Genomic DNA, 24,892 nt, shown 5'->3' on the forward strand with positions numbered 1-24,892 from the left:
ATCAACCTGGTGGGCCCTCAAACATGAGCTTACCCTAGACAAATGCTCTGTGAGAATGGCTGATGGTAAAAAAAAAAAAAGAAAAAAGAAAAAAGAAAAGGACATGCTTCGCTGCTCCTTATTGTCCATTTTCTCATTGAGTAGAACCAAAAGTTTTGGGGGTGGTACTGGAAACCTAATGGTGGTCTACAGTTGAATTGGCCGGACATGTAGAATATCTGGATTACAGACAGAGCTTTAATATTGACTGAGTTAAAGTCGGGTGCATGGAAATTTTAAGTCCAAAGGACAACAATGGTAGAAACAAAGATAAGTATTGTAGACCACCTTTCTATATTTGGCTTGGGTTCAGATCATCATGTCTCTTCCAGAATAGTACCCACATTAAAACTATCCTTGTTTCCTTGCCAGGCAGGAGAATGGATATAAGATTACACTCAAGAGTAGATGCATCAAAATAAGGCTTACCTGTCCAGGGGAGTAAATGGGGAATCAGGTGATCATCTGTAAAAGACAAAGGGGAAGAGAGGAGGGACAGCTGGAGAGGCCCAGAGAGTGAAAGGAGGCTCCAATTCCGTTTAGCAGGCTACATCTCAGAAACAGGTTGAAAGCAGCAGCAGGGTGATCCGGATTGCTTTCTTCATGACAGGGGAGTCCAAATGCCGGTCTCTAGCTGGATGAATTGGGAAACAGCCAAGCCCCTCTGAATATGGAACCTCTAAGCTAAAGTAGGTGTGCTCTCTGCCCCCACCACACTAAGGGAGAGCCTTTGCTGCCATGACGGAGCCCTGATGCCTGAGCCGGTCTCTCCTTCCACCCTTAATCCAGCAGCAAGGGGCCCTCTCTGAACAGAGAGAGGGTGAGGGGGCGGACGAGCTCACACATATACACAGACAATAACTGCCATGGAAACTAACCAACAAAAAAGATTTAAGAAGCTGGACTTCACGGGCAGATGGAAAAGAGAAGAGTGAGGGGAGAAAGGGGCAATTACTTGTGAGACTGCCAGTCATGCAAAGAGCATCTCTAGCCAATAGTTCTATTTTTTAATTTTTAATTTTTAAGAGTATGTGTAAAAGAAAAATGAGTGGGTTTTTCCTTTCTGTCCTGGCAAATAATCCCCATTTGTCTCATGTCTCTTTAGTTTACAATACAGAAAGGTCAGTAGGGTTAAACAACTTATCTTAAAAAGCTCAGCACACCTATCTGGCAAAGTTAGGTGTCTTTTGTAACCCTTTTAAAGGGACAGGATTGGATTTAAGATTTTATTGCAATAAGGAGCTCCTGGGAGGAAACTCCCTTTGTTAATGCAGGTCAGCATTTTCTCTGCAATTTGTAATTAATGAGAGTGGCTTAGAATGCCGAGTTTCAGTAATAACAATAACGGCTAGCGTTTATATAGGTTTGCAAAGCATTTTCCACGTTATTTGATACATAAACCTTCTGAGGTAAGTGCTGTAATTATTCCCTTTTTACAGATGAGGAAACTGGGGCTGGGAAAATTTAAGTGAGTCTTAACCCAGGGTCACATAGATATCATTTAAGTGCCTGAGACAAGGTGTGTATTCCATTTTCATTGCCATTTCTATCTCTGTATTATGTCATTGTCTCTCAGATCCTCCCTGGTTAGGCTTATGTTTCAGCTTCAGGAGCCAAGGGAGGCTGTTGGTTTCAATAGGCAATCTGTGGGTCCTGGGAGATAATATCCATCAGAGCAGCCCAAGGATGAGCCATATTAAGAATGCAAGGGCAGAAAATGCTACAGCTGAAGCAAAGCAGAAATGGGGGAAGGGAGAAAAGGGTATGTAATTAAGAGGCAAGTGGAACTGATCCATGGAGAAAGATTAAAGGCCACAAACATAATAGCTTTCTAAATGATATGGGTGAAGCTGGAAATATGGCTGAAGTGAAGAAAAATACTCAACCTAAAAAGTAAATAGGACCAAAAAAAAAAAAAGAGTATAGAGGAGGGAGGTTGTGACTTAATTTAAAGAATTTAAAAAATAGCATAAAATAGATTACTGCAAAGAAGTTAGTTCAAGTTGTTCTTACCTCATTTGTGATAAGAACAAAGTCAAATTAACAAAATCAATAACAATGTGAGCAGAATTAGATGTGCTCTTGGCTTACATTTTAATTTTAAATACTATTTTATTCCTTGCATTTATACATTAAAACAATCTTTAACATTTTAAAAGTGTTTTGAGTTCCAAATTCTAAACTCTCATTCTTTTTTCTGCTCCATCCCTGAGATAGTAAGCAATTTGAAATAGTTTATGCATGCCTGGCTTACATTTTAAATTATACTATATAAAAAGGCACTTTTGTTATTGTTTTAAAAGCCTTGTTAAAGATGCAAATGCTGAGGTGAAGTCCTTTTTCATGAAGGAAAGATGTTTCAATCCTGCTATCCATTCAGTAAGTTCCATTGTTTCCAGAAAAGGGGCATATCTGTATTTAGGATGGGAAGAATGAGAGCATGATGGAAAAGTTATCTTTTGAGAGAACTAAGACTGTCATTAATGACAATGTCATAGTACAACATTAAAATTCTACCTGCGATTTCTTAGAAATAGAAGGATTCAATATTTAATCTAGAACCTTCTCAGCTATAAAAGGTAATAATATATATTTTGGTAGTGATATTTCTAGACAAGAATAAAGTTTTTCTTTTAATCTAATACCAACAGGCTCAGGTCCAAGATGAAAACCAAAGAAAAAACAGCTCAGAGTTAGCTAGGATCCTGGGAAGCAGAGCTGTACTGATCTGCAGGTGTCAGGAGCTATCATTCAAAAGCATATTTCCAAGGCCTTTCTCTATTTGGTTAAAAAAAAAAAAAGGAGGGGGAGTCTGAAGCTAAAATATATAAAAAAAGTATTGGATCTGAGATCCTGCCTAATTTAAGCTCTCTTCACAAAGGAGGCTAGAGCTTTCAATTAGAAGTCATCGAATTAGAATCTTGAGGGGGAAAAAAAAAGGTCTGACATCATAGAGAAATAACACAAGTGGAAAAGGAGGAGCAGAAACAGAGATCAATAAAGGATTATCATCAGATATGCAAATGAAAAGAGCAGATGCATTCAAAATCACAGTACAGCCAACCTCAATGCCCTTAATACAAATTCCCACAAGGTTCATTTGTACTCTCCAGAAGCCACTTTTTAGATAATCATCATGTGACTGGTTCAGATTCTTCCCATCTCCTTGAATCAGGAGGCAAAAAGTAGGCAGTTTTAAGTCACTCTAGGATTAACTGTAACATACAAAAAAGGGGATCAAATCCCTCAGCAAACAGTGCATCCCAGGTTTCATTTTACTCTTTCAAATATGCAAACAGATGCTGAAAGACATCTGTCTATTTCTGCACACAAACAAACTCAGGTTTGCTCATGCAAATATTTTCATTTAGAGCCCTATATATTTTTAAAGCAATGGTTAGCAATTTTTTCAAATTCCCTTTTTTCTTCTTTGGAGCAGGAAAGATTAGCATTGCTTGCTCTTCTCCTTAATAAAAAAATTGCATTCTATGGTTCTTAAATGCCAACTGATTTGCTCATGGTACCTATTTGATTTGATCCTTCAAATGGTTCCAGAGTGAAGAAACTTCAAAAAGGTTAAGGAAATGTAGCTGTAATATGTCAACCATTCATTCATTCAACCATTCTTTCTTTCTCTCTCTTTATTTCTTTCTCTTCCTTCCTTCCTTCATTCCTTCCTTCCTTCCTTCCTTCCCTCCTTCCCTTCTCTTCTCTTCCTTCCTTTCTTCCTTTTTTCCTTCCTTCCTTCCTTCCTATCTTCCTATCTTCCTTCCTTCCTTCCTTCCTTCCTTCCTTCCTTCCTTCCTTCCTTCCTTCCTTCCTTCCTTCCTTCCTTTTCACATCTCTTAAAGGTAAAGCATTATTCAAAGTACCTTCTGGAGTATATGATCCATTAACAACAACAAATATCTACAATTCAAGACAATTCTGCATAAATAGAACACACACGATTCATAAGGATGTCATAGAGGAAGAATAATTTCCATGTTGGATCATGAAAAATGAGTAAGACTTCACTGGGAAAAGAATTGGGGAGGGTTGGCATTCCAGTACAGGGGATGACATAATCATAAGTACAGAGGAAGAAAATTAAGATTCATTTTTTTGGAGAATAGTGAGGTATCTAAATTGGGGTGAGAACAGACAGACCAATGAAAGTCCAATTAAAGATGGCTTTAAATATCAGGTGTCTAAATTTTTCTTTGTTTGAAGGAAGTGGGGAATCTATTGAAGATTTATAATTTTAGGAGTAAAATGAAATTTTAAAAAGATGATTAATCTGACTGCAGAGTTGGAAGAGGGATTCAGAGAACCCAGAGGTAAATAAAAACCCCTCAATAAATAGACTTAAAAAAAGTTTAGGACTATCTTTTAGCAGTATCTCTCAGGTTCTCATTTACTTTCTGGAGTCAGAAATCAACTTAGAAGCTATTGTAAGAAATCTATGTATGAAGTAATAAAGATATGAAGGGAAACAGCTATGAAAATATAAGGAGTTTTTGAAAACATTTGTCTTTTCCATATGTGCATAGCTAAACAAGTACAATCAGAATTAAGGTCAGTTACAAAAATAAGTAAAACAGATAATTTAACATCACAAAAAATACAAAACAATTTAATTATCTATTTCATCTTCTTTGTTCATTTATTTTTAATTTTTAAAAGACAAAGAAACAATTCATTAATGGTCTTCTCCATATCAGGTGGCCATTTAAGAAAGCAGATCTCATTGAAAAAAAAAACCCTAATACTGGGAAAGACTAAAGGCAAAAGGAAAGGGCGATAGAAGAGAATGAATGGATAGATAATGTAATAGAAGCAACAAATATGATCCTGGATAGACCTGGGGAGATAGTAGAGAATGATTCATGGAGCCACACAGAGTTGTACACAACTGAACAATATGTGCCAGGCACTGTGCTAAATATTTTACAGATGTTATCTCATTTGGTCCTCACAATAATCCTCATATGTAGATGCTATTATCTCCATTTTATAGATAAGGAAACTGAGATAGACAGAGATTCACTGAATGACCCAAGGTCACACATCTGTACATGTCTGACAGCAGATTTGAACTAGGATTTCTTCTGACTCAAGGCCTAGGACTCTATCCACTCTATCATCTAGCTGCTTATTTATTTATTTTTTTAAACTAAGAACTATTGGTCTAGTATCAAGGTTAACTGATGTGAATTTCATCTTATTTCCTGACCCTTTATAGAATCATGGATTTAGAGAGCAAAGGGACTTTAGAGGCCATGTAAGAGTCAAGCCCCTTCATTTTAGAGATAAAGAAATGGAGGTCCAGGAAGGGAAGCCACTCCCCAGAATCACACAGAGATGCATATTTCTTCCACTACCCTATGCTGCAGAACCCAAAAAATATGTTGGTGTGGAGGAAGAAGAAAGGGCGATTGGGAACCTGATTAATCAAGAGTTGGCTGTATTAGTGGTTCAGTTCATCGATAAGTCTTCCCTTAAGGTGCTCTGAAGTAAGGAAGAACCACCTTTTTCCTTTATAACTTTGAAAGTGATCAAGGGCAAGGCTTCTTGCTTTTTAAAACCTTGTTAAAAAAAAAAAGTGTATGGACTAAATGTTGGTTCCAGACCAGCGATCCTGGGGTCATAAAAAGTTGTTTAACCAGTTGAGTTGGTGTGCGAACAAAATGTCCCATTGCTTTAGTTTCTGGAATTTGATTTTCAAGGAACCCCTTCTCTGATCCAGTACTTGGTATGTAGTCTGAAAGGCAAAGATGCTAATTTGGGCATCCTTGTTCTCCTTTGGCTGGTATGCTGTATCCTGGGAGCCAATTCCTGCATGCCACCTAAGAGAGAGACTAGAAGAATCCATTTACTTTCAGAAAACAATTCAATTCAATAAGCATTTATTAATGCTTATTTTTAATTTTAATTTTATTTAATTTTTTTTATATTATTAGTACAAAGTACCACATTCTAGTTGACTGAAAGATGAAATATGACAAAGCCTCTGCCCTCAAAGAGCTTACAATGGATTATTAGCATTATGACATGTTCTTAAGAAAGTAGAAGCTTGAATGTGACAGGAACAAAAGAGATCTAAACAAAGTATTCCAAGAAAATTTAAGGAGTAATCACATTCAGTTTTGGGGAAGGAAGGATGAGAAACATCAAAACCAAAGACAGAAGGAGTTATTAGGAGTTACTGAGTCAAGCAGCTAAAATAAAATATTTCATCATGGGGTTCAGACCTCGCCATATTAAAAGTAGTTTGTAAATATTTTCTTCTTACTCTTTAGGATAGCCATCATTTGTAGGGGATGGGGGAAAAACTTCAATATGCATACCTGCATTTATAGTAGTATCACATGTATCTGGAGGTTTCTTATGCAGAAATCTCAACTATCCAAAAAATAACAGAGAACTCAAAGGTTGGTTGTTTTATTTTAAAACGGAAAAAACCCTCCAAACATTGAGCAGAAAACTCCACAAAAGCCTACATGTTTTAGGAAATTCTTTCAGGTCCTTACTCAGAATATTTTCAATACAATATTAACAGACTTGCTACTTTATTTGGTAGCCACCTGTAGAATACAAGCAGCAAAGAAAAAAAGGAGAGGCAACCCTAAAAAGCGAAAGCTAACCCATAGGAATCTGGGGCCTTTTAGTGTTGGGGCAAATGGGATTCTACATAATTTCAAAGCCTCTCTGGGCAATATTGTAAAAAGAAAAAGTGTTAAAACATATTATGTCTATAGTTTCTAAGATGTCTAACCAATGTCTATTATGATCCTGAGTCACCAAGAAAAGGCAAATTATTCAGTATATTCTATTTTATGTAAAAGAGAAATGTTTTAAAGTATTGTGAAAAAATTTTAATTTTTATTATAAAAATATTTCCAAAACTGTTTTTTTTTTTGTTTGTTTGTTTGTTTGGTTTTTGTTTTTTTTAGGGTAGGGTTAAGTGACTTGTCCAGGGTCACACAGTTAGGGAGTGTTAAGTGTCTGAGATCAGATTTGAACTTGGGTCCTTCTGACTTCAAGGCTGGCACTGTATCCACTGCACCACCTAGCTGCCACCTAGCTGCCTCTCCCAACTGTTAACACTGAAAGGAGGTTAAAAATACGATATATTTACTTTTGTAGGGCAAATTTCTTTCTCTAACTAGCTAAATGAAATAGGTAAAACATATCAAACAAAAGATCCTATAAGTTGTAGAATTCTTTATAAATAAAATATAGACTATATTCTTACAATATTCATGTTACCAAAAGTACTTTGCTGAGGTTTCAAATCTGTTGATCAATTCCTCTCCCCCCCCAAAAAAAAACAAAAACTATCAATTTATTTCCACATTGGAAGAACATAGCACATCAAAAAACCCTATTGATAATGGATTTTTATGTGCAGGAGACATCTGTGCTGACACTTAGAATTAATTTCAGAAAACTGAACTTACCTCAGTGCCTAAACTCTAGCCTCTTTATAGCTGCTACTGCTGTGAAGAAGTTAAATCACTTTATATTGGGATTTCATTTGCCTGCATATATTTATAGTTATTCATGTCAAAGTCCAGAAAAAATGCCTGATATCATTTGAATTATGGGCAAGGTGTTTTCTCAAAGTGGAGTAGCAAATTCCCTGGAAGGTAACAATAACAATTTATATTTATGCACTAATTATAAGGTTTATGTAGCACTATCCTTATAAGCTGTTAACTTTTTGTACAAATGCCCTGCTTTGCAAACAAGGTCACAGAGGAATATAAGGTTGTGACTTGCCCCAAATTTCACAATTTATAAATGTCATTATCAGATTTTGAATATGGGGTTTCTGGCTACAAGTCCAGTGCATTTAGTGTTATAATACACTGGTTTCCAAACAGGAATCAAAACACAAACGTTTTACAAAGTGTGCTCAGTCTTAAGTACTTTTGACTAAGTAGTAGAAACAAGTAAGCAATTGAAAGAATTAAAACTCATGGAGGGAGAAGTAAGTTTTCAGTTTTGACAATTCCCTTAACTTTCTGACTGATTTTGCCAGGAAAGTTTGCCAGTGTGGCAAAGGAAATAGAATACCAGGCATGGAGTTAGGCCATCTGGAGTAAGTTTACTTCCACCTCAGATACTTATTAGGTGGGTGATCATGGGCAAAGTCTCTTCCCTATCAGAGTCTCAGTTTTTTCATCTGTAAAAATGAAAGAATAATACTTGTATACCGACCTTGGGTTGCTGTGAGGAAAACACTTTGCAAGTTTAAAGTGCTTTATAAATGGAACTACTGGTCAAATTCTTGTCATATTCAGAGGCAATATGAAGTAGAAAATTGAGGGAATTATCCAAGCATTATGACATGTGCAAACTGTTCCAGAGGAAATGACAGATTAATAACCTATACTGAGCAAAATTAGTAGACAGTTGCTTAGTTTTCTACATCATAGAATCAAAGAATTTTAGAGATAGAAAGGACCTTAAGAGATCAGCATATTATTTTGATTTCTAAGAGGAAATTGCTTAAAAGCCTTGCCTAAGGTCGAATAGATTCAGAGTTAACAGACCCCACTTCCTTTCAGTCTAGTGGTTTTTCTTCATCAATATCCCTCAGAAATTGCCTGTATAGACACAGTTTTAATCTTCATAGAGTTGGTAGGAAGTCAGTCTTTCTGATATTGTTAAGTGAAACCATTTCTTTTCAATGGCAAAGCTTTCCTTATTTAATAAATTACCTTATTTTTTGAGAGGCAGCCTGGTGTGGTAGATAGCATGCTACCCATGGAATCAGAAAAACCTTTTGGAGCCTCAATTTCTTCAGCTTTAAAGGATGGGGAATACCAATAGTATATATTCCTGGAGGAGTTAAGAGGCCCAAATAGGATTATTTATGTAAAATCTAAGCTTTCAGTAGGCATATGAAAAAGTGTTCCAGATCACTGGAAGAGAAATGCAAAATGTTGAAACCCTGGGATTCTACCTTATAAAATGCTGATAAAAAATGAAGATAATAAATGTTGAAGGTAATATATTGGGATGGGGGGGACAAAAACATTAATACATTATTGGTAGAGCTGTGAATTAGTCTAGCCATTTTGTAAAATAATTTGAAACTATGCCCCCAAGGTTACTAATCTGTGTAAGCCCTTTGACCAAAGATTCTACTTCTACATCTATCCCAGAGAGACCAGGAAAGAGATAAAGTTCTCATATGTACAAAAATATTAATAACCATTATTTTTGTATTGCCAAAGTATTGGAAATTAAGAGGGAATATATCAGTGGCTAAATTATATTATGGCATATGAATGAAATGAAATGCTGTTGTGTAGTAAGAAAGAAAAAGATAAAACAATTCAACAAACAATTTTGAAAGACCTATGAACTTTGATCAACACAATGAGTAGCTATGATTTTAGAGCACTCATGATGAAGCATATTGCTCACCTCCTGATATTACTTTTCACCTAGTTGAACAACAAATTTGTAGAATAAGTCACGCATTTTTGGACATGGTCAACGTGGAAATTTGTTTTACCTGACATATTTGTTATGGGGGTTTTGTTTTGTTTTGTTTTGTTTTCTTTTTCTTTTTTCTCTTTCCCTGAGAATAGGGAGGAAAAGGTAGGAGAGAAAAATAAAGCATTAAAAGATAAATTTATTCTTTTTACCTTCCTCTCATTGAAAAAAATAAACTCCTTATAATATATACATGTACACATATATGTAATATGCAAAAGACAGAATTAATGCAAAGTAAACTCTGAAGAATCAGAACAATTTATACAAAAACAATATATATAATGACAAATAACTTTGAAAGATTTAAGTCTGATGGGCAATGATTACACAATTCCAGAAGACCATGAAGGAAGATGCTGATATAGAAGGGATGGACTCAAGGTGTAGATTGAATCTTATTTTCTTAGACATGGCCACTGTGCTTGACCATACATATATTACAATGATAGCTTTTTTTTTTCCCCTTAAAGCAGTGGAGGAAGGTGGGTTGGAAAAAATAGATTGTTAATTGAGAAAAATAATTTAAAAAGAAGCATATAATAAAGCTTTGTAGGCATCTAGGTATATCAGTGGCTAGAGTTCTAGACCTGGAGTTAGGAAGACTTATTTTCCTGAGTTCAAATATGGTCTTAAGACACTCATGAGCTGTAAGTCATTCAATCCTTATTGCTTCAGTTTCCTCATCCATAAAATGAGCTTGGAAGAGGAAATGGAAAATCACCCCAGTATCTTTGCCAAGAAAACTCCAAATGGGATCATGAAGAGTCAGATAAGACTGAAAATTGACTGAACAATAACAATAAAAACAAAAGCTTTATACATTTTAAAGTGTTATATATAAATATTAGCTCTTACCTTTTCTGTTTGATAGTGGGTTATCCTTTATCCCATCTGTCAATCTTATGAAAGAGAAAAAGTCTACTTTCTAATAAAAATTATATTTGTATATATATGCATACACACATATACACACAGATAATAAAACCATGTTTATCAACATATACCTAGATGCTTATATATAAATCTTTATTTATAAATCTTTATCTACAACTAACACCTGAATTTAGTTCATTTCAATTCATTAAGTATCTATTTAAGTTCAAGCATTCTGCTAAGTTGGAAATTCAAAACACAAAACAGAAAACAAAAACAAAAAGGACTGTCTCTGCCCTAGAGAAGTGCATATATATATTTACAGATGATCCCTGCTCTGGCTCAAGGAAAATTTTACTATGGGATTCCTTGGAATTTCACTAATAAAGCCATTCTCTGGTTGCCTAGGAATACAGTAATAATATTCTCAAGCTACTTTTGCATCATACCTAGAATAGTACCCTTCTAATTCCTCAGAGGAGGTTGTATTAGTCAGGGGCTGTGTTTAGGTTATTACCCACACAAGGAAACTGCCCACACAATGTAGCTATCATTTTTCTATGAATGAGATTGTACAACAGCAGAAATTTCAGCCTATTCATATTGTTTTTTCCTGTAGCTACACCTACACACGTTTTTCTCTCTCTTCCTTTACCTGCTTTGCTGGAAATGTACTCTGAAAAAAGGCAGAGCTGATAGCTGGCTTTCACTTCTTTGTAATTCATTTCATCCTTAACAAGGTTAGCCCAGAACTAGATCAATTAATATACTCAAGCCTTTATTTTCTACTTATCTACTGTCTTTTGGGAATTTTCTTTTCAAAATCTGCCTCTGGACAAATTGTTTTCTTAAATTAGAGTAGGAGATGAATTCTTGTTTCAGGAAAGTATAAATTTTAACTTTTCCTTAAGGCTCAATCCCAAGACATTTCTCTAATCAACTAGACTTTTTTTTTCTTCCATTAAATAAAAGTCGAAGCATCAATAGTCTTTAGTTCTTTTGTGTGTGTTAAGTCCTGCTATTGGCTGTAATAAATAAAGGTTGGTATTTCTTTATTTACCATTAGTATTCAGAGAACGGCAATAAGTTGATACTTAAGCCATTTTGCAATAGTATATTGTGCTTCTCTGAATTAAACCCCCCCAAAAAACAGAGTTTTAAAAATTTTCTTTTCTATTAGCCTATTTGTAAAGATTTAAACATACACACAACAGAATGTTATTCATCTTTCCATATACAAAGCAAGTTAAACAAAATGCACCAAAGTAAATATAAAAGGATGGATCCTAACTACTGTAGTATGTGCAGTATTTACACATATGACAATCAAATGATGAAAAACTCTTAGTGGAAGATTTACTGTAAAATAAGGAGGATACTTACAAAGTCAATGCCCACATACCTAGAAATAACTAAGCAAAAATACTTATACAAATTTCAATGGGAATCCCAATTGTTGATTTGGGGAATTTATTCTGGGTATTAATGTTATCATTTCAAATGTCTCTTCATGCCATAAAAGTTCTAAATTGTAAGAAGAAATTAGCAAAAACTATAGATATTAGTAATTTCTCTCTAAGGATGTTTTGTGATCACTATTGCCTTAAGCAGATCAAAGTTTATTACTATTAGTGATCAAATGACTAAGAATTCTACAATTAGCTCTTAATAAAAGATATATGTTTCACCAGATCATTTGAGTAGTAAAGGAAGTATCATCTATAACTTATTCTCCTACTTAAAAACAGTATTCTGCTTTTTATATGTCTGCCAAAATTCAGAAGCATATTAAGTGGGTAAAATAACGAATACAGAGATTTCTTAATTATGTTCTCTATCTTGAAAAGGTTACTCTGTGCCATTTGCTTTCTTGTATTCTGAGATAGGCATATGGATAAATTACCTACTAGTGTGTTTTTTTTCTTTTCTTTTTTTTTTTTTAAAAGCAGTATTCTTTCAAAGGAAGACCACATAGTCACTGCATTTGGCTTTTTACTTAAGCATACTAATTCCAAAGTTGTTCTGAGTTCATTTACTAAGGGAAGAGAGAATGGTACATTACTCAGTCAGGAGCCCATTGCTTGTTGTCTTCATGCTAGTCTTACTGTATGTAACTAGCCTGCGACCTTCTTTTCCATGGTTAAGTAGACAAAAATTATAAAGGCAAAAATGAGTAACACAGTAATTATAAAGGCGATTGAAATCACTCCTACTTTCTTTTCTACAGTTTTCATATCTTCCAACATTTTCTGTCTTTGTGGATCCTCTGTCTTGGTATTTAATGGTCTTCTTATTGTAATCCTGTGAAAATGTTGGTGGATCTCTGTGACATGTATAGATCTATTATCTGTCTGTCTATATCTATCTATCCATTATACATTTATCATTTATCAATCTATTTATTTACATCTCTATATTATGTGTCTGTCTAAATATCTATCTAAATATATGGCTACTACATAAACATTCTCTGCAAAGCTTTGGAACTAGAGATTGAAGGGATATTGAGAGACTGCTTTCTACTTAAAATTTTTAATTATTCAAAGGTGTTATCGGATAGTTAAGATTTCCCAAAACATATAATTTGCACATAGTACTTACCTTAGCTAAATTCTAGAAATTACAAACAATTATACTTGCTGATAATCAATCATTCAACACATTAACAATTTATTATTTAGAGAACACTGTTTCCTATGGAAAAACTATAAAAACCAATAGAATATCTCTGAAAGGAAGAGAGCTCCTTCATTTTCCTTTCATTGGTAAAAATGAAATAAAATTAATCTGTCCAAATAACCTCCTGTATTGGAATTAAGAATGTGTTGGGGAAATTTGAGCCTGTTTATTTTATATTTATCCAGAGTTGGTAGTCTTTTCTAAACATTTTCCTTAGGGCTCCATATTTTTAATTATATCAGTGCATATGTCCAATACAGGTATGTGATGATAAAAATGGAGCATTTTTTAGTTAATTCATAGGTTGTCATGGCCAAAGAATTCATTTTCTGTTATTCAACTTTTTACTGGTTGGCATCTTTGTATTAGGTAGGCCAGTTCTTGGTAGGTAGAATCTTTGGTATAGGTATGATTCTTGAAGCTTTATGGACCCTACTAGCAACCATTGTGCTCTGCTGCTATAGCCTCTAAGTACCTTTGATTTATAATATTCTGTAGTGAAACAAAGGAGTGGACTATATACATACAAGATGCCTTACATATTTTGTTCAGAAATCAAGAAACCATAAAGCTTTGCCATACATACATGCCATACACTGATGAAAAAAATAAGTCAATCTGACCTTTCTATTGAGTTAAACACTTTTCTATTTTCCCTTCTTCAAAGACAGAAGAAGAAAATGCAGTAATTCAATTAGGTAATGATCTTAGGACAAATACATTTTAATTAATTTAGTATTAAAAACTATAAATTTATAAGTGCTTGGGAACTCTTCCCAAAAAAGGATGCTTTGTCTCAGGCTATTTTCTTAACACAGAGTAGGATGGAATGACAGAGGAGGAAAGAAAGACTTGGTTATTATATTAGTGGGGATTATAGAATCAGGTTGGGAATATGGCTACATCTGGAATACTACAGACATGAATTCAAGGATGAAAATTCAGGACATCTGGTCTGTCTTTCTTTGCTAGTTCTTCCTATAAGAAGGCACCTTTAATATCCCAGATTGAAATTGTAGGTGCTAACAATAAATGGCACTATCTCACCTTCCAACCTCTCTTTCAGGGATCCAAGGGACCTGATTAACTTTGGGGACCTTAGAAACTGGTAATAAGAGAGACATGATAGAAGATAATTAGATCTTCCTATATTCCCTCCATATAGTACTTTCCTATATTTCAAAGAAGTACCTTATTCCTGTGTGAGAGCAGGGATCAGCGTAAAAGATGTCAACATCACCATCCGAGGTATAATCTGAAGATAACTAAAAGAGAGTGTTTCATGAGGTCTGTGTTTTTCTTACTATGCCCTCTAAATAGGACCTTATTTTCCTTTCCAAAAACCATTATTCTTCACCCTTCCAAAAATAATGCCATTTTCTATAAGCTCCTTCTTCTTCCCTCTGCGTGTCAGTTCCCCTTGACATCATCCTCTATTGTATTCTCCTAAATTCTAGTCTTCAGTGAAGTCCTTCTCTTTGCCAAGGTCAACCCCTTTTCCTATATTCTTAATCTTGTCCCTTCCCATCTTTTGCAAAAGGTTACCACCACCATCAAACATGACCCTAATCCTCAATTTCTCCTTAACTGTAATCCTCCCCTGCTATTTTCATAAAATCCAAGTATCCCCCAACTTTAAAAAAGCCCTTGTAAGAACTTACTATTTCTATCATCTAATGTCTCTCCTCTTCTAAAAGCTAAAATCCTTGAAAAAGCCATTTACACTCAATGTATTCCACTCTCTTCAAAACCCTCTCTAATTCTGCTTCTGACCTCATCATCCAACTGAAAATTCTCTCTTCAAAGTTACCACAGGTCTGTTAATGGACAAGTTTAATGTCCCTGCCTCAATCCTTTTACAGCATCAGACAGTGTGGACCATCTTCTCCTCTTAAGTGCTCGCTGCTCTCTGGGTTCTTATGTTCTTTCTCTCTCTCTCTTCATTTTCCTTTGACCTGCCTGACCTTTCTCAATTGCTGGATCTTTCTCTATAGCATGCCTACTGACCAAGAATGTCCCCTAAAGTTTTATCTTCTTCTTTTTTTTTTCTCTGTACTCTTCTACTTTTTGATTATCAGCTACCTACTAGACTTTTGAACTATACATCCCCCAGGTATCTCAAACTTCATAGGTCCAAAATAAAACTCATCTTTACCTTAAACCCATTCCCCTTCCAAGTTATTATTGATAACTCCATCACATTTCTACTCATCCAGGTTCACAATCTTGATCTTAGTCCCATTCACTCTATAGCTAATCACTGTTGCTAAATCTTGTAGCAGTCACAATCTCCACAAAATCTCTCTCTATGTATTTCTACTACTCTATTTAGTTCAGAATTTTAACCTCTAAGCCTCCAAATACTCTCCTAATTATTTTCTAAATTCCAAGGGTCTCCCTACTTCAGTCCACCAACCACATAGCTGCCAAAATGACTGTCCTACAGTACAGATCTGAACATCCCATTTCCACTAGGAATATATAAAACACTGGCATTTAAAGCTCTCTAGAACCAAGTCCCTCTCTATCTTTCTAGGTCTTTAAATTATTCCCTCTGTGGTCCAAACAGCCTATGTTTTGTTCCCAACACCAAATAATCCCCTTCCTGTGTCTTTATATTGGTTGTCTCCTATGTATGGTAAACTCTCCCTTCTCATCTTCACTTCTTAGAATCTTTACTCCCTTCAAGATGCAGCTTACATGGTCTTCTTCACTGGAAGACCCTTTCCAGTCCCCCAACCCACTCCAGTTGCTGATGTTTTTCCCTACGATGTCAACTTGTATCTACTCTGTATATATCTTATATAAACCCATTTATGTGTATGTCTCCTTTTAGAATGTAAGCTCCCTAAAGGCAGAAACAAGCTTCCCCTTTTCTTTGGTTTTCCAACACTTAACACAGTAGCTAATATATATTAAGTGCTTAATAAATTGATGTCTATTGTAGATAAATCAATAAGAGGAAATTCTATATAGACTCTGATTCTCAGTAACAGAGGGAAACTGATTGCTGGAATGGAACTAATGGGAATCTTGGGAGAGAAAATGATCATTTCCTTCTAGAGTTTATGATAAAAGAGTAGAAAACATTGGAACCCATAGATCCCACACATGCACAGATTGTAAATTTTAGTATGTTCATAGGAAAGACTAATAGGATCCCATGGACTATAATTATATAAGGGTAATTCCTCCATGAATACAGGTTTCTACCAATATATAACACAGTGGGGATGTGATAGCCATATTCTTTTATTTTAAGACTTGTCAATAAGAAAAAAAGATTAGATTTTATTTCTTTTTAGAATTTAGTGGAAAGTAAGAGGTAAATTTAAGCTTACTGTCAGGAAAAACTTTCTAACAATTAGAATTATCCAAAAATAGAATGACCAGCCTTGGGAGGTAATGAGTTCTACATAAATGGACATCTTCAAGCAAAGGCTGATTGACAGCTCATTGGATATATTACAATGAGGATTATTTTTTAGTTGTAATTTGTACTATTCCACCTCTAGACGTTGTCTGTAAATAACCTAAAAGCTGACAGAATCTTTAGGAGTGATGTAGCATCTTCTTATGCCATCTTCTTGCTTTCAAACAAGATAGTACCCTCAAATAAAAAGAGGGTGGTTCAATATTTTTAAGTCTTCAAAGAAAACAATTCAATAAAAAAGCTTTAAAAAATTAAAGATTAATTTAGTGTTCTGTAATCCTCACTATCTTCCTATTTAATAGTCTACAAAGACTTTTCTTATTTAATAGTCCACAAAACATTCAAGTGTAGCATCATTATACTTATCATAAGATAAATAAACCACTGAATAGGATGGCAAAGTATAGCTCTATTCTTAAATATTCTGTCCAAAAAATCCCTTAGATTCTAAAGATGACCCTACAGGACTAAATATTTCTTGAATTCTGTACTCTTTACTTTCCATGGAGGAGTAAAAGCCCTGGCAAGGCCTCCTCATAATACTTTAGACCAGAGGTGTCAAACACACAGCCTGCAGGCTAAATGGAATCCACAGCGCTCTCAAGTGCCAGGGAATCAGATTAAAATGGATTTGTGATTTTAATGTGTTGACACATTAATTAAAAAAAAACATAAACATAAGTCAAATTGACTTCTTTATATGTGAGCCTGATAGCACTGCTTTTGCCCATTGGCCGGCCTGGCACTATATTTGATTTTCCTATATAATCTGGTCCAGATAGGAAGAGAAATGTAAATCACTGAATTAGATCTGATTAGGAAGCCTGGGTTCTTAGTGCAAAAATAGTTAATTTGTATAATATATTCTTTCATGTGATATAGAGAATTGTCTATATGAATCCTACATTGGCATGTTACTAGAGCTCTACAGGAAAGGTAGCAAAATAGTACAGAAACTAGGTCAATATCTTGTTTTTCTTTGTTGTGTATTATTTTTCAGGAGGTTTCTCAATCAACAAATATTTATAAACACTTATTCTATACTAGGCTTTATGCTGTGTACCGTAAGGCAAACAAAGAAATTTAAAACCAGGCCTTAGGCTTCAAGGAGTTCATGATATAGTTTGGGAAGGCATAGACTTGAAAATTTAACATAAAATATATGGATCATTTAAATATAAATGTTATGACAACTAATAACTAATAGAGACTCTCAAGAATATACTATTATTTCCTAAGGTCTACCCGGTCTTACAATCTGGCCTGCCACTATGGCTTTCTGATATTCAGGTATGGCCATCGGACTTGCTATTATATCCCAAGGACTCCTGGGTGTTTTTTTTTTTTTTTTTTTTGTTGTTGTTGTTGTTGTTTTTTAATTTTTCCAGTCTTAGCACTGTAAATTTTATTGGATCCTTCTATTTGCCTGACAGTAGAACAATCCTAATATGTATTAACTTCCCTAATGAGAATGTGAACTCGCTCAGAGCAGGATTGTCTTGTTTTTTTCTACTTGTATCTCCAATACTTAATATAGTGCTTAGCTGATACTAAGCACTTAATAAATGCGGTTCTGATTCACATTCTAACTGCAAGGCATTTTAGAGGACACAGATGAATAAAACTAGGTTCTCAAGGGGTCTATAACATAGTAGAGAAGATAGACTAATAATAATCATTCAAGGGAGATATCACTTAGCATAGTGTCTGACACATAGTAAGTACTTAATAAATGCTTGTTGACTAACTCGTTTATTCATTTGTTCTTGAGATATTATTTTGTAAACATACTTCAATTTCTTTTATGTGGATTCTATTTCTTCAACTATAGTGTGATTTCTTAAAGAGCATGCTTTAAACAATTCAGCATTTAATGAGCGATGCCATTTCTATCTAACTAGTTCACTGCTCTCTCTTCTCAAGTATATCACAGCCTACATAAATAGTCCACTTTGATTTCTTTTCTACGGTGATTCCCAAGAGAAGAGATCCACTTGCATTTTAATATAAATAAAGGATTTTACTTTTGGAGAAGTGTATTAGAAAATCAAATGACAGTATGTTCCAAATCTGTCCCTCTCACTACTCCATCGAAAGGATGAGAAATCCCTATTGTAAAGCAACTCAAGAAATGATACAAACACTACAATTTACCTTTCTGCCACGTTGAAGTAAAGGACTGGCACACTGTTGTAATTCAAAACTCTTTTGTTTTGCAGGTTTTTCAAGTGCACAACTATCCTGTCAGGAAAAGATGGATATTAATTGAAGATGGAAAGATGAAAGCTTAAGTACAAATTAGGTCATGTCTACAATAGCAAATGAAATATTTCAGAGTTGTACAACTAAGTTCAACCAGCAACATTTGATTATTAAAATGTTTGTATTGCCTGGATGGACAAAACAATCAGACAGAAAAATATTTCCATTATGATATACTCACTGAAAATATCAGAGGGAAACACTTTAAAAAACATTTTGCTAATTCTAAAGTCTAAAACAACACCACCTACCCCTTTTCTGCCACCGGTGATGACAGCAATAATTATGATAATTTGTTCACTTCTGTAGACATTTGGGTGCATGAGTATAGTCCATTAACATACAATGATGAATAATATTTTGAAATTAAAAAAGATGAAATTTTTAAAGATACTCATTCTCTACATATATAGGCTATATGCATTAATATTAATGCGGAGTTCTGTGTACTTCTGTGTTTGTATAAATGTAGAATTTGTCCAGAACTGTGATTTTATAAATGTAATAAATTCCCAATGTAGAAACTTCTCCAATTAATTAGGATGTGTAACCTGGAGTATCAAGAGAGTTGCTAGAATGCTGAGAAATTAAATGATTTATTCATGGACAACTGGTAGTCACGCACAGAGGCAGCACTTGAACCTAGCTCTTGAACCTAAACTTCAAAGCTGGTCTTCTATCCACTATGCTACAATGAATTACATTGTACCATATTACATATTGAGAAAAGTAGCATGATACAGCTAGAAAGATTTGACTTCCAGTCATACTTCAGACATGTATTACCTCTGTGACTTTGGGCAAGTCACTTAACTATTCAATGTGCTGGATGATTTTTTAGAATACTATATTATAGAGAAGGTGCCTAAAATTCCACGTGGGTATTTGAGAACAGAATAAACTTAGGGCTGATATTGGTTGTTAAATGTTTGAAAGACAAACCTTAAAGTGATTAATCAGTTAAGACTGGAGAGTAAAAGGGTGAAGTTTTAGCTGTTTGTAGTATTTAGCTGTGAGTGAGTTTCAGAGCATATATTACCCTTTGGAGTCCTGGCTTTCAATACCAGACTAGGTATAAGAAAGATTGTGTATAAGGATTGTACTGTGTCTTGGATAATAGTGTAGTCCATCATCCCTCTACCTCTACCCCTAGATACTAGGAGGGTATGAGCAATGATGAAAAGAATGAGATTAGATTCAATTTCTCATAAGGTATCTATGGTAACTGTGGGCTTCTGAATTCCCCTTAATTTCTTTTTGGGAAGACTATCTAGTGGAACACAAGGTGACCCAGGGCACTGAGTGTTGTGGCAATTTATAATAGAATACAACAGATCCTAATGTGATATAATATATAAGCAGTCACCAACTTACCCACAAGCAATATTCCAAAAGTTTATAAGCCAGCTATTTGGAACTCAGAATGCATTTTCCCATAGAAACAAGATCATAAATAAAGAGGAGCTGACCTAATAACTGTGATGACCTCACTGGGAAAACAAGGATAATACTACTTTAAAAAACCTCCCTCAAAGCATTATTTGTAGGACCCAATGAAATAATATATGTAAAGTACTATATAAACCTTAACGTGTTATACAAATGTCAGTTGTTATTATTTATGTAATAATTTAAGATTTGCAGGGCACTTTACATATATTAACACATTTGATCCTCACAATAAACCTTATAAGGTAGGTATTGAAAGTGTTATTATCTAATTTTTCTCATTCTGCTCCACAAAAGCATAGTTAACCGAGTTTAAACCTGAAGTGTTGTAGTAATAGTATTTATAGAGCCCTAATTCCCATTTATAATAATGTTTCCATGCCTCACAGTTCTGTTCTTGGCCTTGTTCTCATTAACATTTTTATTAATGACTCATAAAAAGACTTAGATAGAAAAGCTTATCAAAGTGCAGATGACCCAAAGCTGGGAAGGAGAGTTAGCCTATGGGACAACAAGGGCAGGATGCAAAAAGCTATTGGTGGGCTAGTGGAAACTAATCAGACCAAAAATCATGACAAATGTAAAGCTCTAAACTTAGGTTTAGGGAAACCATGATCAGAGATATCCTTGTGGAGTGCTTGTAGTCTGCCTTCATGTCAGATATTGTATTTGATAGGCAGTGAAAAGATGTATGTGGGAATGAATTTAAAGTGACATGATACCATTCTCTGGACAAACCATGTTTCAAGAATTTTTTTTCCAGTTCTGGAATGGCATTTTTAGAAATACACTGACAACTTGAAACAAAATTGAAGGAAGTGACTAAGGGACAGTTTGAGAACTGAAGACCACCATGCTATATGAGGAACAGTTGAAGAAACTGAGAAAAAGAAAACTTGGGTGGGAAGGGATAATTGCCTTCAAGTATTTCAATCGAATCCAATTCAACAGATCCTTTATTAAGTACCTACTCCGTGCAAGACATTGAACATGCAAAGATTGAAAAAATTATAACTGGCTCTTAAGGAGCCTATGTTCTACTAAGAGGATGTAATCTGCATACCAATGAACATAACACAAGGAAAACTGAGGAAAGAGACCTCACTAACAAGTGGAGAGATTGGGAAAGGCATCAGAAGAGGATATGGCATCTAAGTTGAGCCTTGGAGGAAGATAAGGATTCAGAAATGGAGATGAGAGGGGAGAGTTCCAGATGTGTGTGTGTGTGTGTGTGTGTGTGTGTGTGTGTGTGTGTGAAGAAGTTTGTGTGAATTCATGGAAGCAAAAAAAAATTTTAGACAATAGCTACTAATATAGTTTATCTGGAATATAGAGCTTTGAAATGGAATAATATAGAAAAAAGGCAAATAGAAATCAGGCTGAAGAAGTTGTATTTTACCTTATAGACCAACAGTCTCCAAATTAAAAAAAAATATGTAAAAATATAATGTAAAATATGTAAGATATGGTAAATTTTTAAATTGAGCATGCATCTTTAATATACATATTTATTTATAAATTACACATATGTACTATTATATAAGAAAATTACATGACAAATCATGTGTAGTTTAAAAGTGAGATAGTTATGAAATATTTAACCTTTTCTTATGACTAGTACAAAATCTTTTTTCCTTTCACTAAAATATTAATGTAGCATTTTATTACATTCAATATGATTATATTAGAAAAACTGTGTGTGTTTGTGTGTGTGTGCATGCCCATGGACTAGGGCAGACTTATAAATTCTAATTGCTAATAATTATTCAATTTTCATTGAGATAATACTGGAGCTGCCCTCCACCCTAATGGGACGTCTCCTCAAAAAAACCCCCAGACAGCATGACTCCCAAATCTACATTATATTCATCTCTTTCCTGAATTCTAATCTTGCATCTACCTGCCTCTAGCTCAATACTGAATATCCAATTCAACATTTCAAACCCAAAATAAGATTCATCTTTCACCTCTAAACTAACCTCTCCTCCAAATTTCTTTATTTCTATTGAGGGCATTATCATTATCCTAGACTAAGATTTATAATCAAGAAATCATCTTCAACTCTTCCTACTCCATTTCCACATGGCCAACTAGTGGTCAAATCTTGTCAGTTATATTTTCTCATCATGCTTCATAGCCATTCCCTTCTCTTACACTAGGCTTACACTTAGGTCCTTATCACTTCGCACTTGGACTATTTCTGGTACCTTCTGTTAACTGTTATCTCTACATCTAGTTTCCCTCCTTAATCCATCCTCCACACAGTTAGTTGCCTGATTGCTATTCTTGAAGCACATGTGGGAACACATAGTTCCCCATTACCTCACTCTTTGGCATTTAGAGTGCTTCATTTTAAAGTGCTTCATAATCTGGGCTCCAACTCTACTGCAAAAAGCACAAATCTATTGGGCTGACCACAATGTTTAAATGCCAAATGTATGCTTACCAAAAAGATTATTTTATGGGAGAACTCAGGACAAAGTGCATGCACAAAGTGGTCAGAAAAAGTGATACACTTTCAAGATCTCTCATAAGAACTTTAGAATTGATTGCATGACATGGAAAACACTGGCAGAGGAAGCTCCAACATAGCATCCCTCCTCAGAGAAGGTGCTGTGCTTTATGAGCAAAACAAAATTGAATTAGCTCAGAAGAAACACAAAATATGCAAAATTAGAGAATCCACCCCAAATGTTCATTGGGATTATTTGTATCCAACTTGTAGCAAAGATATTCCGAGCTCATATTGGTCTGATGAGTCACAGTTGGACACACTGTAACCTGATTCTAACATAATGATGTCATTTTGGTTCTCTTTGAGAACAAAGGACAACAATCAATTAATCTGGATCCAGCTAGTCTCTGCAGGCCAATCACATTTAACTTCATCTGATATACTTGACTTTCTATCCAAACTAGATTGCTTAATCCCTGCACATCTCCCCTAGCTTTTGTAAAAACTGTCTTCCCTGCCTGGAATGCTCCTCCTCTTCACCTGACAAACACAAAAACCCTGGTAGAAGCAGCTCCTCCCAGATCTCCATCCCTGCTTCCAATTCAGCCCTCACTGTCATCATCTGGAGAAACAACTCCTGTGCAGGTGGGGCTGGCCATCCCAACCAATTGCCAATCAATTTGCCACCCAAAGAACAGGCAAACCAGCTCAGCTAAAGCAGCAAGGCAATCTTCAGGAAAAAGGAGTCAGCTTCTGCAGGAAAAATCATACTACCACTACCATCTGGACAACCATCTTCTCTCAGACCCTGAGGGAGATATCCCAGAACCCAGAATCCAAAAGCTGTGAGAATAACTATGCTTCCTGAGCAGTGTCCTCATGGTCATCATCTTGGCTGAAACAGCCCTTGTGGAGGTATGGTCTCAAAATTGCTTATACGGGTGCTACAGCCACAGCTAATGAAGACCTAGAAAGGAAAATTTTTCCCACCAAAGTCCTTGGTACTGTCAAATGGCACAACATTAGAACATGTTTGTTTTTTAAATAATAGCTTTTCATTTTTCCAAATACATGCAAAGACAGTTTTCAACATTCACCTTTGCAAAATCTTGTTTTCCAAATTTTTTCTCCTTCCCTCCCCTATCTCCTCTCTCTCCTAGATAGCAAGCAATTCTGATATAGATTACACACATGTAATTCTTCTAGATATATTTCTGTATTCATCATGCTGAACAAGAAAAATCAGATCAAAAGGGGAAAAACATGAGAAAGGAAAACAAACTTTGATCCATATTCAGTCTCCATAGTTCTTTCTCCAGCTATGGACAGCACTTCCCATCACAAGTGTATTAGAAGTACCTTGAATCATTTTATTGTTGAAAAGAGACAAGTCCATCACAGTTGATCATCATATAAGTTTGCTGCTGCTGTATACAATGTTTTCTTGGTTCTGCTCACTTTACTTAGCATCAGTTCATGTAAGTCTTTCCAGGTTTTTCTGACATAAGCCTGCTCATCATATTTTATAGAGCAATAATATTCCAATACATTCATATACCGTAACTTAATCAGCCATTCAGCACATCCACTCAATTTCCAGTTCTTTGCCACTACAAAAAGGGCTGCTACATTTTTGTACATTTTCCTTTTTTTATGATATCTTTGGGATACAAGAAACTTCTTTATCAGTAGAAATGACATTAAAGAATAGGCATTAAAACTGGTTTTGTTCTTATATCCTAAGGTCCCATATTTGTTGTCTCCCTCAGTGGAATGTGAATGACTGAGAGCAGAAACTGTCTTACTTTTTAAATTGTATCTCCATTACTTAGTACCTAGTCGGAACTTAATAAATCTTTATTCATCCATTGATTTTTTTGGAACTCCTGGCTCCTTTTAAAGCTCAGATTAAATTCTATTAACTTTAAGAAACTAGTCCTGATTTCTCCAGTAATTAGACCTCTGCAGTCTTCCCCCACACCCATCTTATCACTCTGTGTGTGTGTGTGTGTGTGTGTGTGTGTGTGTGTGTGTGTATGTTCGCGTGTGCACGCGCGGGCACGCGCTTGTGCACTCAGCTAGATGAATAGAGTGTAGGACCTAGAGTCAGGAATAGCTGATTTTAAACCCAGACATTACTAACTGAGGGACCCTGGGCAAGTCACTCAATCCTGTTTACTTCAATTTTCTCATCTGTAAAATGAGCT

The 24,892-nt window shown here is 35.1% G+C and overlaps 1 protein-coding gene across 6 annotated transcripts in view; it reads right to left on the reverse strand.

Moving 5' to 3' along the window:
• Nucleotides 1-479: 479 nt before the first annotated feature.
• LEMD1 (LEM domain containing 1) overlaps nt 480-24,892 on the reverse strand; it is a 65,682-nt gene continuing 41,269 nt past the window's right edge. For 2 of the 6 annotated variants that reach the window (XM_074308951.1, XM_074308950.1), the window contains 3 exons: nt 18,674-18,760; nt 14,278-14,351; nt 12,385-12,708 (listed from right to left, as the gene is read on the reverse strand). In XM_074308951.1, the coding sequence (XP_074165052.1) occupies nt 12,522-12,708; nt 14,278-14,351; nt 18,674-18,760 (348 nt within the window). In that variant the 3' untranslated portion in view covers nt 12,385-12,521. Of the gene's footprint in view, nt 505-5,468; nt 5,880-7,481; nt 7,664-8,244; nt 8,384-10,389; nt 10,434-12,384; nt 12,709-14,277; nt 14,352-18,673; nt 18,761-24,892 lie in introns of those variants that run through there. The other 4 variants (XR_012489073.1, XM_074308954.1, XM_074308952.1 and 1 more) reach the window with 4 other exon arrangements.

The sequence above is a fragment of the Sminthopsis crassicaudata genome, chromosome 4 (genome assembly GCF_048593235.1).
Source record: "Sminthopsis crassicaudata isolate SCR6 chromosome 4, ASM4859323v1, whole genome shotgun sequence".
Taxonomy (NCBI): Eukaryota; Metazoa; Chordata; class Mammalia; order Dasyuromorphia; family Dasyuridae; genus Sminthopsis; species Sminthopsis crassicaudata.